Below are 17422 nucleotides of genomic sequence, written 5' to 3' on the forward strand. Positions count from 1 at the left end.
GAGAATCTATAATTTACATCACAAACATCCAGCATACATAAAAAATCATGTGACTTGCAAAGAAACAAGAAATGTGAGGCACAGTCAAGAGGAAGAGCAGTCAAAAGAAACTGACCCCCAAGATAATCAAGCTCCTGGAATTAGCAGAAGAGAGATTTAGGAAAAGTTAAAAATATTTTTAAGGACATAAGTTTGAGTGGATAAGAAATCTCAACAGAGAAATAAAAACTATTAAAAAGAAAACTAAGCAGATATTCTACAACTGAGAAACACATGTTTGAAATTGAAAATTTACTAAGTCAGCTTAACACTGGAGGTGGTAAAGGTTGAACAATAAACTTGAAGACTGAACAATAGAAATGATCAAATATGAAGAAAAGAGAAAAAATACTGGAAGAAAATGAGAAACCTGTGGATAAATCTAAACCACCTAACATGCATAACTGGAGTTCCAAAAGAAAAGGAGACAGAAAGTGGGACAAAAAATTGTGAAGAAATAATTGGGGGAAACTTATAAACGTACAGATATATGAAGCTAAGAAAACTCCCAAGTAGGATACAAAGACAGCTACATCTAGGGACATTATCAAAAACTGCTAAAATCCAAGGGCAAAGAGGAAATATTAAGAGCAATAAGAGGAGAAAAATGACATATTTGCATATAAGGCAGTAATAATAGAAGTTATGGCCATTTGTCATGACAAACAGGAGCCCGGCCACAAGACAAGGAAATGGGGCTCGGGCTCTAAAGTGCTGAAGGAAAAAAACTAGTTAACCAGGACTCTAAAGGCAGAGAAAATATACTTCAAAATTAAAGGGAAAATAAAGATACTTTCACAAATGAAAACAGAGTATTCAACACTAGAAAAACTGTATTACATTAATATAAAATAGGACAGGAAATTCTTTAGGCTGAAAAAACAGAACATCAGATGGAAATTGTAATCTAGTGGAAAGAATGAAAGGTCATTTGAAATGGTAACTGTGGATAAATATTAAAAACTCTATCTTTCTTCTTTTCTTTCTTTAAAACTCAAAGCAATGTTTAGAGCAAAAAGTAATATTTTCTTATAGCGTTTATAACAAAAGCAAAAAAATATATATCGTAACCTTTAGAGCAACCATAAAAATGGGAGAGATTGTCAGAGTAAATCAAAAAGTAAGATCAAACTTTACGGTGTCTTTGTAAGAGATGTAGTTTCAAAATAAAGATATAAATAGACTGAAAGTAAAAGGATGGAAAAATATACACTGTGTAAATATTAAGCATAAGAAAGCTTGAGTAGCTATATTAATATCAGACAAAAAAATTTCATGATAAAAGGTATTACCAGAGATAAAGAACATTTCATAATATCATAATGCTAAACAGATCAGTTCATTAGGAAGACACATCAGAAATGTATATGCAACTAAAAACAGAATTGCAAAACACAAAATACAGAATGACAGAACTAAAGGGAAAAAATAAAATCTACAATCCTTGATGAAGAAGCTCACTACTGTAGTAATTGATAGGTTAACTAGAAAAAAAAAAATCACTGAGGATGAAGATCTGATATTATCAACCACTTTGACCTAACTGACACTGATAAAGTACTTTACTCAAAATACATTCTTTTCAAGTGCATACAGAATATTCATCAAGACAGATCACAGGTTGAGCCATGAAAAGTCTCAATAAATATCAAAAGTTTTAAATTTTACAGAGTATATTCTCTTACCAAAACAAAATTAAATTAGAAATAATAAGACATTCAAATATTAATATTTGTAAATTCAACAATATATCTAAAGAGTCAATAGATCAAAGGAAAAAATATAAGGAAAATTAGAAAATATTTCAAACTGATAGCAAAAACATGAAAATTTGTGCAACACAGTTCAGTCACTTAGTCGTGTCCAACTCTTTGTGACCCCATGAACTGCAGCACGCCAGGCTTCCCTGTCCATCACCAACTCCTGGAGTTTACTCAAACTCATGTCCATGGAGTTGGTGATGCCATCCAGCCATCTCATCCTCTGTTGTCCCCTTCTCCTCCTGCCCTCAATCTTTCCCAGCATCAGGGTCTTTTCCAATGAGTCAGTTCTTCACGTCAGGTGGCCAAAGTGTTTGAGTTTCAGCTTCAACATCAGTCTTTCCAAAGAATATTCAGGACTGATTTCCTTTAGGATGGACTGGTTGGATCTCCTTGCAGTCCAAGAGACTCTCAAGAGTCTTCTCCAGCACCACAGTTCAAAAGCATCAATTCCTCAGGCTCAGCTTTCTTTATAGTCCAACTCTCACATCCATACATGACTACTGGAAAAACCATAGCTTTAACTAGATGGACCTTTGTTGGCAAAGTAATGTCTCTGCTTTTTAACATGCTGTCTAGGTTGTGGAACACAGTAAAAAGAAGAAAGTCAACAAATTACAGTCTGTGGGCCAAATCCGGTCCACGGTAATTTCTGTAAATGCAATTTCACGGTATACTTCACACTCCTTTGTTTATGTATTGAGAATGGCTGCTTTCATGCTGTAATAGGAGAGTTGAGTAACTAACAGAGACCACGGGACCTACAAAGCCTAAAATATTTACTATCTAGTATTTTACAGAAAAAGCTTAAAGCTTGCTCATCCTGGCTTAGAGGGAAATAAACATTTTTAAATGTTTACATTTAAAAAACAAGAAAAAATTCAATAAACAGTCTAAGTGTCACATTCAGTTCAGTTCAGTTCAGTTCAGTCGCTCAGTCATGTCCGACTCTTTGCGACCCCATGAATTGCAGCACGCCAGGCCTCCCTGTCCATCACCAACTCCCGGGGTTTACTCAAACTCATGCCCATCGAGTCGGTGATGCCATCCATCCATCTCATCATCTGTCGTCCCCTTCTCCTCCTGCCCTCAATCCCTCCCAGCATCAGGGTCTTTTCCAACAATTGTACTCATCTCACACACTAGTAAAGTAATGCTCAAAATTCTCCAAGCCAGGCTTCAGCAATATGTGAACCAAGAACTCCAGATGTTCAAGCTGGTTTTAGAAAAGGCAGAGGAACCAGAGATCAGGTAGCCAATATCTGCTGGATCATGGAAAAAGCAAGAGAGTTCCAGAAAAACATCTATTTCTGCTTTATTAACTATGCCAAAACCTTTGACTCTGTGGATCACAATAAACTATGGAAAATTCTGAAAGAGATGGGAATACCAGACCACCTGACCTGCCTCTTGAGAAACCTGTATGCAGGTCAGGAAGCAACAGTTAGAACTGGACATGGAACAACAGACTGGTTCCAAATAGGAAAAGAAGTACGTCAAAGCTGTATATTGTCACCCTGCTTATTTAACTTAGATGCAGAGTACATCATGAGAAACACTGGGCTGGAGGAAGCACAAGCTGGAATCAAGATTGCCGGGAGAAATATCAATAACCTCAGATATGCAGATGACACCACCCTTATGGCAGAGAGTGAAGAGGAATTAAAGAGCCTCTTGATGAAAGTGAAAGAGGAAGGAAAAAGTGGAAAAAGTGGCTTAAAGCTTAACATTCAGAGGAATCTGATAAGTTCATCGCAGCACTGTTTATAATAGCCAGGACATGGAAGCAACCTAGATGCCCATCAGCAGATGAATGGATAAGGAAGCTGTGGTACATATACACCATGGAATATTACTCAGCCGTTAAAAAGAATTCATTTGAACCAGTAATGAGATGGATGAAACTGGAGCCCTTTATACAGAGTGAAGTAAGCCAGAAAGATAAAGAACATTACAGCATACTAACACATATATATGGAATTTAGAAAGATGGTAACGATAACCTATATGCAAAACAGAAAAAGAGACACAGAAATACAGAACAGACTTTTGAACTCTGTGGGAGAAGGTGAGGGTGGGATGTTTCAAAAGAACAGCATCTATCTATGGTGAAACAGATCACCAGCCCAGGTGGGATGCATGAGACAAGTGCTCGGGCCTGGTGCACTGGGAAGACCCAGAGGAATCGGGTGGAGAGGGAGGTGGGAGGGGGGATCATGGGGAATATGTAAATCTATGGCTGATTCGCTGAATACCTCCAACTAATGAAAGTGAAAGAGGAGAGTGAAAAAGTTGGCTTAAAGCTTAACATTCAGAAAACTAAGATCATGGCATCCGGTCCCATCACCTCATAGGAAATAGATGGGGAGACAGTGGAAACAGTATCAGACTTTATTTTGGGGGGCTCCAAAATCACTGCAGATGGTGACTGCAGCCATGAAATTAAAAGACGCTTACTCCTTGGGAGGAAAGTTATGACCAACCTAGACAGCATATTAAAAAGCAGAGATATTACTTTGCCAACAAAGGTCTGTCTGGTCAAGGCTATGGTTTTTCCAATGGTCATGTATGGATGTGAGAGTTGGACTGTGAAGAAAGCTGATAGCCGAAAAATTGATGCTTTTGAACTGTGGTGTTGGAGAAGACTCTTGAGAGTCCCTTGGACTGCAAGGAGATCCAACCAGTTCATCCTGAAGGAGATCAGTCCTGGGTGTTCACTGGAAGGACTGATGCTGAAGCTGAAACTCCAATACTTTGGCCACCTCATGCGAAGAGTTGACTCACTGTCACATTAAGAAGCTATAAAAATAGATGACAAAATTTAAACCCAAAGTAGGAGGAAGGAAATAATAAAGAGCAGAAATCAATGAAATGGAAAGCAGACCAAAAAGAAATTATCAACTAAAAACTGTTCACTCTTTGAAATGACCAAATAAACTGATAAAACTTCTAGTTAGTGAAGAAGAAAACAAAAATTACCAATATTAGGGAAAAAAATGACATGACATCATTAGTGATCCTAAAGAAATAAAAAATATATAATAAAGGAATACTACTATGAACAACTTTACACTGGTAGGTACATTTGACAATCAAGGTAAAATGGACAAATTTCTTGCAAAACATTATTCTGCAAAACTGACATGAAGAAAAAGAATAGGTCCTAGGGTGAATATTCAACAAAACGGTAGAATAGGCAGTTCCAAACACCCGACCTTCCACAGGAAACAGTGAAATACACGCCTGAACTGTCAGGCAGAAACAACATTCTCAAAAGTTTGGAAAATCCTCAAAGGTTCACAGCAACCAAGCAAACGCTGAATCAAGACACAGGCCACACAGAAACCTGTAGGGGGACTGCCCTGGTGGTGCAGTGGACAGGAATCCGCCTGCCAATGCAGGGGACACGGTTCCACCCCTGACCTAGGAAGACCCCACATGCCTCAGAGCAACTAGGCCCCACAACCGCTGAGCCTGCGCTCCACAGCAGAGAAGCCAGCACAATGAGGAGCCCGCACACAGCAAGGAAGAGCAGGCCCTGCTCACTGCAACTCAAGAAAGCCCACACGAGAGCCACAGAGACCCAGTGCAGCCAAAAAAATAACCAGAAACACAGGAAAGCCGAGTGGCATCTTCACTTGCCCTTCCCCCACCACCCCCCATCCCTCCCTGCAGCAGCCCGTACTCCTGGTGTGGGACCCTTGTCCCTGGTTCCAGGCAGAGCAGAGCAGAACTCACAGCTTACTGTGTCTGTTCTATCCTGTATCTGAAGGACTGAAGCAAGCCATCACGTCTACTTTACCAAGCTCAGGGCCCACAGCGGGCAGAAAAGCAGTCTGCATGGCTCAGAAACAGTGTGAGGCAGACAAAAGGCCTGGGATAAAAGATGATGGGTGAGACATACAACAGAACACCTACTATCTGGGAGGGAAAGCCATGAAGAGAATTTCCCCTTGGGAAATTAGGGCATTCAGAAGCACCTCCGTGTGCTGGGGAATTCAGAAACCAGGCACACACCCAGTACAGGGTGCATGCTCAGAAAATACCCAAGACGACACTAAGCCTTTGCCACTGGCTGATCTGTAGGCTCAGTGCATGCTTGCGTGTTAAGTCACTTCAACTCTGTGACCCCATGGACTTTAGCCTGCCAGGCTTCTCTGTCCATAGGACTTCCCAGGCAGGAATACTGGAGTGGGTTGCCACTTCCTCCACCGGGGGACCTTCCCGACCCAGGGGTGGAACCCGAGTCTCCTGTGGCTGCTGCAGCGCAGGCAGACTCTTTACCACTGCGCCACCAGGCTCGGTGCAGCGCTGGCTAAACGCTGAAGGTGCTAGCACACAGCTGAAGCTCAGGAGAGACTGTTGCTTGCTCCTGGTACTCAAGGAAATCTCTGTCAAAACAAGAGTTGAACACAAGCCAAAGGAAGAGAGACTTCAGTGACCAAACATGACAAGGAATACAGTTTTTGCAAAAATAATCTGGAACTAAACACATGGACAACTACAGCCTTCGACAATCACAAACAGCACACTATGGGGGAGACAGAGAATCTGATCTCCAAAGTACTACATTGTAATATTTGCACACCCAATTTTCATCAAAAACACAAATAATACAAAGAAACAGGAAAGTATACAAAGTGAAAAAAAATTGAATTAAATTGTCCCTGAGGACACCTAGATAGTAAATTTAGTAAACAAAGACTTTAAATCAACTGTCTTATGGTCTAAGACCTAGAGTAAACCATGAGCAAAGATGTAAAGGAAATTAGGAAAACAATATATGAACAAAATGAGAATATCATAAAGAGGTAGAAAGGCCACCAAATAGAAATTCTGGAGCTGAAAAGTACAACTAAAATGAAAAATTTGTTACAGGAGTTTAACAAAACTAAGCAGATAGAAAAAAGAATCAGCAGATTTTAAATGTTCCAAATTTGATAAAAGATATGAATCTACACATCCAAGAAGCCCAACAAACTCCAAACAGGAGAAACTCAAAGAGATTCATGTTGAAGACGTGTTATAGTTAAACTATCAAAAGTCAAAGTCAACAGAAGCAGCAAGAGGAAAGCAACTCTTCACGTGTAAGCCGTTTTTAATAAGACGAACCGCTTATTTCTCACAAAAATCATGGAGGCCAGAAGACAGTGAGAGGACATGTTTAAAATGCTATAAGAGAAAACAAAAATCTGTCAAGTAAGAATTCTATATCTGGAAAGAATGGAGGAGTAATCAAGACTTTCCTAGATAAAAACTAAAGGAATCTGTTGCTAGCAACTCTGCCCTCCAAGAGATGCTAAGGGAACCCTTCAGGTTGAAACGACAGGAAATTAGACAGTGACTCAAAGCTACATGGAGAAATACGGGACACCTACAGCAAATGCGTCCTTGTTTTCCTTTGTTATGGCTCAGTCTGTATTTCCCTTATTCTCTTTTCTCTCTGCCTTAATTTCATTCTCTTTGAAAGAGAGGTAATATGACTAAAAAAGAAAGAACTCAGCAATAGGAGTTAGAACGCCTATACTAAATCATGCTCCACTCATTTGGAGGCTATGAATCTGAAGGCAAATTACTAAATGTTTGGAAGACTAAGTTTTTATGAAAAACAGGGGAAATATTCTGACTCTCATAGGTTGTTAGAATTAACAGCAATTCTGAATGTCTTACATTTGTTTCATACACAATTCAAGTAAAAACTGAACACAGTAGTCTCTTCTTTCTCTGTTCCTTAAACTGGCCACAGAGTTACACTGTTTTACTGTTTATGTTAGTTTTACTATTTGTTGTAATATTAATAATTGTACTGATAACTGCTATTAATTGAAGGAACTCTAAGGCAAACTGCTGACATTTACAGGAAGATGGTTTTACATTAGCAGCAATCCACATAATGCTGTCTTTTACTTCTTTTCCAGGGATTTGGGTCAGAATACCTCTGTTGAACGTGTATACTTCCAGAGCAGACCTGAGGTGCAGGTAAACAGTGAATAATGATAATAATCACCATCATGGGGAATTCCCTGGCTCCATGCTTTCACTACTAAAGGTGCGAGTCTGATCCCTGGTTGGGAAACCAAGATTCCCACAAGCAGCAGCAACCAATACACGTACTGCTTACCACGTGCCAGGCTACTCCAGTAAGGCAGGTATGCTAGTGTTTCTGTTTTTAAAACGGAGGAAACTGATGCACAGTGAAGGCAAGGGACTTGGACAATATTAATCACTCACAGACAGCAGAGCTGAGATGAAGCAGGCCCTTTATAATGGGCTTGGGTAGTTAGAAACTCTCACAGGTCTACAGAGAACAACAAAGACTGAGATCATCACAGTGGGGGGAGAGGAGACAGGAGGCCACAAAAGAAACTGCCTTTTGCCAGGGCAAAAAGTCGCAAGCAAACTGACCCTGCTTTTTACCACCCATCTGTCAGGCTTTTAAAATGCTGTGTTGAGAAGAGAAGGAATGAGAAGAGATTTGAGACGTTTTAAACTCTGAGTTTTGCTATTAGGTTTGGACTAGAGCTTCACTTTGCTTCCATGGTGCAGGGTCAGCAAAATCACCCAATATTCTCCAGCCAAATGGTTTCTGTCTTAATTTCCTTTATCCCACTATAGGGAGGTAGGTCCTAGCAGCCCTAACTTATTTTGAGTTTGTTATAAGTTTATTCATTCAACAATCATTTAGTGCTAAAACCCTGTGCTAGGTGTTGTTGAAATAAAGATAAATAAAATATGATCCTACTCCTTGAATGGCTCACAGTCTGGTGGGCATGAGAAATACAAACAAAAAAATATTTAAACCAGAGGGAGTCTGGAGATGGGAGCATTAGCTTTCTCTAAAGATAGAAGATCTAAGAGGCACTGATCATACAAAACTGTCTACAAAGTGGCAATTCAACCTAAGAGAAGATATTTGAGCTGGTTCTTGCTGGGTGAAAAGGAAGGGAAAGGAAGACATTGGAGGCAAGTACAGAGGAGGCCATGGCTCAGTAACTTACAAGTGGACACTGTGTGCCTCTCATACTCATTCTACATAAAGCAGGAAATGAAAACACACGTGACACCACTTTGATTTTTCTTGAAATTAGAGCATTATATCTCTACTTCATAGGACAATTAAAAGTTTAAAGTATCTTTTCTTGAATCCACTAATGTAATACTTTTTCCAAACTAAGAAGTGATAAAAATGTAAAAACTCTCAAAATCTCCCAGCCATAAAATGTACAACACAGATACAAAATGCTAGAAATTCCGATACATATTCAGTGATACAGATCTCAGATTTCCTGGGTTAGCTAGGAGCCCACAGGACTATGGAGGTTTTTCAAGTGTGGTTATTTAAAAGTTATAATTTTGTTTGGCATTTTCCATGGGATTATTCATGGGTAGTAAGTGAAGATTGCAAAGTCTGAAGTACTTAGGTGCTCAATGTATTTATCTTTTCGTGGACTTCATAAACCACTTAGCTGGCAGTTTCTGTTAAAACTCACAAGCATTCTTTCATCTGTTTAACCTGTCATTATGTGGCTGCTTAGCACCAAGCCAGACCTTGCAAGACCATGTTGGGAAAACAAGCTGGTCAGAAAACTTGCTTCCAATTAGGTCGTTGACTTACTGCCAATTTTGTTTAACCAATGAATTTTGACTATAAGAAAGATCAGTCTTCTCTGAACAGAATCTTCACTGAATAGAATCAATTCCACTGCCAGACTCAAACTCCCTACCCCAGACAGCAAGAAGTGAGCTCCTAGTCAGATTCACTGTATTCTAGAGCAGCCCGGCGAGCAGAAACGCAACAGCGGGCCATTCTGCGTGCCTGTCTTGCCACGTTTCCTTCCCTAGTTATACACTTCCACTCTCAAATCTCCAACAAACACCACATTGGAACGTATATTAAGACTCCTACTGTGGCAATTCCCTGGTGGTCCAGTGGTTAAGACTCCATGCTTCCACCGCAGAGGGCATGGGTTCCATCCCTGGTTGAGGAACTAAGACCCTCCATGCTGTGTGGCGTGGCCAAAATATTAAAAACAAACAAACAAAAAGACTCCTACTATTAATCTTGAATGTCAAAGATGCCAATATGAGAGTTTCAACTTTCAGTAAGCTTATTTCCCCAAATCCTGTTGTTTCATTTCCCGCCCAGGGTTATTAAAAAGCACAGTCTGTTAGAAAAACCACAGTAAAAGCTGGACTTACATCACAACCATACAGCGGCAGTTGGTAAATGATTTGATGTGAAGTAGTATCAAAAGTTCTCCTAAACCTATGAAGGGAAACGTAACTAATTTATAGAAAAAAATCCTATAACATTCTGATATAAGTGCTTGCTTTTGTAGTTCCACTGCCTAACTTTTAATATTCTTTACTTAATACTACTTGAATAAAAATTAGGAAACCAAAATCCTTTCCTAGCCCCAGGGCAGCAACCTTTTTCTGCAAAGGGTCAAAAAATAATTATTTTAGGTTTGGTTGCGGGGTGGGGCAGGATCTACACCATCCGTGTCACAACTAACGTTCTTGTGGCGAGAAAGCGACAGCGCGGGCCATGCTTACACGCGAGCGTGGGCAGGCTCCGATACAAGCTTATTTATGCTAGCATCTTACACAAGGAAATGCAAACTATCCTTTAAATGAAAGAGCAGCTTTAAAAAACAAAACAAAACACAGCGGGAGGAGGGGGATGAAGTAAGAGAGGAAGAAATTAAAAAACACAGAATCAGTCAGGTGAAGGGTTAACTCCATTAGGTTACCTTCTGCGGATCTGAATTCTTCTCCCACTGAAGCACTTTTTATACCCAGGTTATCATCACTGTCACATTCTGAAAGGAAGAATCAATAAACGCAAATGTACTTCTGAAAAAGTTACTGTGCTATTAATTTATGTACTCTAAAATGGTATGACTTTCAATGTCTCCTCCCATACCCAAGCTTACTAATTACAATCCATTAGTATTACACAACTTTCCCTAGTATTTTTTAAAAAATGATTATCAAATACTACTACTTAAATCAAGAAAAAATAAAAATGAAATAGGTAATTCACTTTTAGCTCTACATTCAAAAAATTTTTTGAAAAAGTTTTTTTTTTATGTTTAGGAAATAAGTTTCAGTATTTTTTTTTTAAACTGTAAATTTGAAAAAGCTAATATATTTGGATCCAGCAAATAAACTCCGAAGTTTCACTGGCATTAAATCATCTTTAAAAGAATTTTCAGTGGTGACAGAAAAAATTCTCCTGTAGTTTAAAAATCATAAGCATTCATCTCTATAGAGACGTAGGTTTATTATTAATAATGCCTCTGCATGCCACAGACTCAGCTGATGTCTTATATGCTTACTAGTGAGAGCCCTCAGGCTTTAAAACAATGACATAGTTGACAAAAGCCACTTAAAACATGAACATGGTACCACCGGGAACCTGGCTCTCACTTTCACTACATTTATATCAATTTCTATCAGAGTGACTGAATCAGGGTTTAAATAACTGAATACAAATCATATGGACACATATATGAAAATATGTAAAATACTAAAATATACATTTAAAAATTCATCAATTTACCATAGTCTACAAATAGAAACCACTGTATAACTCTTATATGCCTTTAGTGCAAAAATTTATTATGTCACCTTTTGCTATTCCAGCAAAAACAATGTTTTTTTTCTACAATATGTTATATACACTTACTACTTCAAATATTTTAAGCTATGTTTTAGTGAAATAAAACATTATATTTACAATCTGAAGAACAGAAAAATTAATTCTTCAAACATTAGGAACAAAGAAAATGCCCAAGCTTTCCATTATTATAATTCAAAGTCAAGGCCAGTCAAAAGCAGCGTGTTATAACTGGTCTAAATAATCCATCACTGCAGTGAAGGCCTATGTGGGCCTGAGGACTACGAGTCTGACACTAGGCTGTAAACATTTTTTAAGGTTTCTTTTGCCTCAATCAGCACCACCCACAGAACAGAAAATCATGAATAATTTTTTCTGTCTTCGGTACCCTGCATAGAATTAACCGTATCATATGGAAAGAGGCAGACAGAAGCTCAGGATTAGGTTTAACAGCTATTCCACATAATGCCTATTCAACAGGGCACGCCACTGCTTCAGCCACCTACACTTTCACGGCAGGGGTAAACTCATGTCCTCAGTTTTCAAGATGGCTTTAGAAACCTGTGTAATTGGTACCAACCTCCATCCCATTCATTTCAAAATGAAGACACAAACCAAAAAAATACAACAAAGTCCCAGGGTCATAAACCAGATGGGCACGAACAGTGTTCAGATTCAACAAAAATCCTTTTGAAACGTACTATGTTTTAAACAGACTTTACTAAAGTAAAGTCTTTAAACAGTAAACAGACTTTACTAAAGTCTGTTTTCAATTTAAATTCAGCACTTCATAACAGCCTATGCTCTAGTTCACCCTTCTATAACTGAGGAAAAAATATTCTAGGAAAGTTCAAACTTTATATAAAATTCAAAGGAAGATGTTTAATTACTGAAGAACTATAAACACCTAAATACACAAAACTGTTTTTAAAGAGAAAATCTGACATAAAGGCAATCAATATTCTTGAACTAACCTATAAGATAATGTCAAGTTCTTTACACAAACAGATCTTTAAGAGCTTATATAAAACCAAGTAGCAGTTATTTTATCTTAGAGCGCATGACAACCAGGAGCAACATCACAGAGCGCAGATAAAAACGCCGCCGACCTGGCTCCTCTAACGCAGCCTGCCTCACACACTGTGACTGCAGTTGTACAGTCGAGAGAAGAAAACAGGGCCTCTTAGTTCACTTACAAAAGATCCTAGGGAACTTACGATGACAAGTCGGCTATGTTTGACACACAACCAGCTTACTTTTTAAAGGACCAGAATGCACAATCAAATCTTTTTATCTGCTACAAAGAGAAAAAGCATCTTCCCAACTGTTAATTTTTGAAGTGTTCATAGTTGGTATCTACACATACTCTGCAAAGTCATAAGACTGTAGCAGAGCGTCTCTTATCTTCATCCTTCAAGGACGTGGTAAGAGCCAACAATGCACACTGGATTCTCTACAACATAAATTCAGGGCTTCGCATCAATGAGAACCTCAGCCTTTGCAGACGATGGCTCTGGCCCCAGCCAGCTATTTCAACATGGGCCTCTGTTCTGCCATGTACGAAAGGGGGCAACCTAACACATCCCACCTCAGAGTGATGCAAGAAGGATTAAATAACACGTGGAAGAAGTTCTTTGAATGTTATAAACATCTTCAACACTACAAATACAAAAAACACCTAGCATGGGAGCTGGCACACAGTAGGTCCTCAGAAAAAAGATGAGTTCCCTTTTTCATCTTTAAAACAACACTGAAGTGACAAGTGTTGACTGCATCGTTGAAATATGGGGCTTGAGTTAGAGTGAACACATATTTGTGAATAAAATGTGAAAGTTTTAAAAAAAGAAAAAGCCTACCAGGCTCCTCTGACCAGGATCACTAGAAAGCATCCATGTATCTTGGTAAACTTTTAAAAAGTGAAAATCAGTACAATATAAAATAGAACTAATAGAAGGACAAGGGGGCCATGGGTGTCAATTCAGGACAGGTTAATATTTTCACATGTCTCCACAGGGATACACACATACTGTCATCAAAATGCTGGTGCTGGAACGCTGATGCATAGGAGACTGAGTTTACAGGGCAAAAACCATGACACATTCAAAACTCAATCTTAATTTAAAGGCTCATCTTGCTACAGAGAATAACCGATTGATCCCAAACAGTACCCACAGTAACATTCCGTACCTATGAGCGTGTGCAGGGTGCACGCCGATGTTTGTGCACTGAGAGATGCTTCTCAGTTCTAATGCGTATTAAATACCATTTCTTAACAAAAACTATTATTATTCTTAAGGCCATTTGTTAGGAAAGGTGAAGGAATAAAGTTACCCACAAAAATCACTGGTCTTTGATTTTCCAATTAGTTATAAAGTTTATTACCAGGCCTTTCACAGTCTTCCATGAAGGAAAAAAAAAAGATAACTGTCTTAAATCAAACTGAATCTGAACATACCATGATTCAGTATAACACTGCTTGAAATTTCAGAGTTACAAAAGCATCTTTAAATTCAGCCCTAAATGAAATATGTGACTTAAAGGCTATACTTCTTTGGCCACTTAATTTTAATAATTTTCATTAATTTTAAAATGCATTTGCTATAGCACATGAAAAGATGCTCATTTGGAAAATGGAAATGACCAAAATGAGACACCACTATGTACCCATTAGGATGGTTACTATCCAAAACAAAAATCAGAAAATGACAATTGTTAGCAAGGAGGTAGAGAAACTGAAGCCTTCATGGCCTATTGGTGGGAATGTAAAATATTATAGTCCATGTGGAAAATAGAATGGAGGTTTCTCAAAAAATTAGAAACAGAACCACCATGTGATCCAGCAACCACACGTCTGGGCATGTACTCACAGAAACTGAAAGCAGGGTCTGGAAGAAAGGTCTGCCCCATGGTGAGAGCAACATGGTTCACAACAGCTGAAGCGTGGACACACACCAAGTGTCCACCAGTGGGTAAACGGATAGCAAAAGGGGTACAGACATACAACCGAGTATTACTCAGCCATAAAGAGGACTCTCTGACACAGGCTATAATATGGGCAAAACCTGAGGAAACATTTTTCTCAGTGAAATAATAAGCCAGTCACAAAAATAGAAAGGCAGCATGATTTCACTTACAGGACACACTCAGGATAGTCAAATTCATAGACAGGAGACAGAATGCTGGCTCCCCAGGGGCTGGGGGAAGGACAGTGAGGAGTTATTGTTTAACGGGCATGGGGTTTCAGTTTTCAAGATGAAAGGAGTTCTGGGGATGGATGGTGGTGATGGCCACACAACAGGTTTCCCAGGTGGCTCAGTGGTAAAGAATCTGCCTGCAATGCAGGAGATCTGGGTTCGATCCCTGGGTTGGGAAGATCCCGTGGAGAAGGAAATGGAAACTCATTCTAATATTTTTGCCTGGAAAAACCCATGAACATAGCAGCCTGGCAGGCTACAGTCCATGCGGTCACAAAGAGTCGGACGTGACTGAGTGACATTTCAGAATGGTTAACGTGGTAAATCTTACATGTGAAAGTATTAAGTTGCTCAGTCGTGTCCAACCCTGAAACCCTACAGACTGTAGTCCCTACAGGCTCCTCTGTCCATGGAATTCTCCAGGCAAGAATACTGGAGTAACCATTCCCTTCTCCAAGGTATATTCCCAACCCAGGGATCGAACCTGGGTCTCCTACATTGCAGCTGGACTCTTTACTATCTGAGTCATCAGGGAAGCCCAATCTTATGTATATTTTAGTACAATTAAAAAAAGAAAACAGTGGAAAGAAAATCTAAAAATATACATATACTGGCTGGGAATCATGTTTCCTTTTTATGTCACTCAGTTCAGTCGCTCAGTCGTGTCCGACTCTTTGAGACCCCATGGACTGCAGCACGCCAGGCCTCCCTGTCCATCACCAACTCCCGGAGTCCACCCAAACCCATGTCCATTCAGTCGGTGATGCCATCCAACCATCTCATCCTCTGTCGTCCCCTTCTCATCCTGCCCTCAATCTTTCCCAGCATCAGGGTCTCTCCCAATGAGTCAGTTCTTCACATCAGGTGGCCCAAGTATTGGAATTTCAGCTTCAGCATCACTCCTTCCAATGTATATTCAGGAATGATTTCCTTTAGGATGGACTGGTTGGATCTCCTTGCAGTCCAAGGGACTCTCAAGAGTCTTCTCCAACACCACAGTTCAAATGCATCAATTCTTCACTGCTTAGCTTTCTTCACAGTCCAACTCTCACATCCATACATGACCAATAGAAAAACCATAGCCTTGACTAGACGGACCTCTGTTGGCAAAGTAATATCTCTGCTTTTTAATATGTTGTCTAGGTTGGTCATAACTTTCCTTCCAAGGACTAAGCGTCTTTTAATTTCATGGCTGCAATCACCATCTGCAGTGATTTTGGAGCCCAGAAAAATAAAGTCAGCCACTGTTTCTACTGTTTCCCCATCTATTTGCCATGAAGTGATGGGACCGGATGCCATGATCTTAGTTTTCTGAATGTTGAGCTTTAAGCCAACATTGTCACTCTCTTCTTTCACTTTCATCAAGAGGCTCTTTAGTTCTTCTTCACTTTCTGCCATAAGGGTGGTTTCATCTGCATATCTGAGGTTATTGATATTTCTCCCGGCAATCTTGATTCCCGCTTGTGCTTCCTCCAGCCCAGTGTTTCTCATAATGTACTCTGCATAGAAGTTAAATAAGCAGGGTGACAATATACAGCCTTGATGTACTCCTTTTCCTATTTGGAACCAGTCTGTTCCATTTCCAGTTCTAACTGTTGCTTCCTGACCTGCATACAGGTTTCTCAAGAGGCAGGTCAGGTGGTCTGGTATTCCCATCTCTTTAAGAATTTTCCAGTTTACTGTGATCCACACAGTCAAAGGCTTTGGCAGAGTCAATAATTAATAATACCTGCTATTTACTGAGCACCTATGTGCTTTCTGGGCTTCCCTGATAACTCAGTTGGTAAAGAATCCGCCTGCAATGCAGGAGACCTGGGTTCGATCCCTGGGTTGGAAAGATGCCCTGGAGAAGGGAAAGGCTACCCACTCCAGTATTCTGGCCTGGAGAATTCCACGGACTGTATAGTCCATGGGGTCGCAGAGAGTCGGACACAACTGAGCGACTTTCACTTCACTATGCACTTTCCTACTGTAGACACTATACGTATCACTAATTCTCACAAACTTAGAGATATGAAAGTGAGACTCACAAAAAGTTGAATAACTTTGCCTGAAATCAGAAGCAGCAAGCAACGTTAGCATTTGAACAAAAGCCCATGCCCTTCTTTATACACTGCATTGCCTCTGTTTATCACAAAAATTCAAAATAAAGTACACATGTGCCCCCAAAGAGCAGTAAGTTCAAATGAGCACTGACTATGAATAAATGATTTTAAAAATATGTAGAGTATAAGAAATATTCATAAAAGAACTTCGGTATATAACAACCTACACCTTACCTCTAACCCTAACATACCCATGCAGACCTATTTATATGCAGCTTTCACTCCAAATAAAGTTGAAAGAAAGGCAAAATCATAACAGGTCTCAATACCAAAGCAATGCTCCCAAGAGCAGCAGGACAAAGACAAGGGGGCTGGCTTGGGTGGCAAAGGTAAAAATTAAATATTTTACGAGATATTATGTAGATGTTTTTAAGGACCGGGGAAGGGATGGTAAAAGAATGGAAGAAAAAGCAGTTAAAAAAGCCACGGACACAGGGAATCCGACTCAGTACTCGGCGATGCCCTATGTGGGAAAAGAATCTGAAAGAGGGTTTACAGGCGTATGTGTAACTCACTCACGTGGCTATACACCCGAAACTAACACGACACTGCAAAGCAACTATACTCCAATAAAAATATTAATCAAAATATTTTAAAAAGAAAGAAAAGGAAAAAAAGCCACAAACAGAAAAAGCAAGTGAATGAAAACAAAAACTACAGAATAGGAAGATAAAATTCAGTGCTAAAATATGACATAAATAA

At 39.5% G+C, this 17422-nt stretch overlaps 1 protein-coding gene across 13 annotated transcripts in view; it reads right to left on the bottom strand.

The window, feature by feature from the left end:
* Positions 1–17422, bottom strand: part of ZNF451 (zinc finger protein 451) — a 128100-nt gene that overhangs the window by 6087 nt on the left and 104591 nt on the right. For 10 of the 13 annotated variants that reach the window (XM_043450397.1, XM_043450400.1, XM_043450396.1 and 7 more), the window contains one exon: positions 10553–10621. The exons of the other annotated variants lie outside the window; for them this stretch is intronic. In XM_043450397.1, coding sequence (XP_043306332.1) covers positions 10553–10621 — 69 coding nt within the window. The remainder of the gene's footprint in view (positions 1–10552; positions 10622–17422) is intronic. 13 annotated transcript variants of the gene reach the window in all.

The sequence above is a fragment of the Cervus canadensis genome, chromosome 28 (assembly GCF_019320065.1).
Source record: "Cervus canadensis isolate Bull #8, Minnesota chromosome 28, ASM1932006v1, whole genome shotgun sequence".
NCBI lineage: Eukaryota > Metazoa > Chordata > Mammalia > Artiodactyla > Cervidae > Cervus > Cervus canadensis.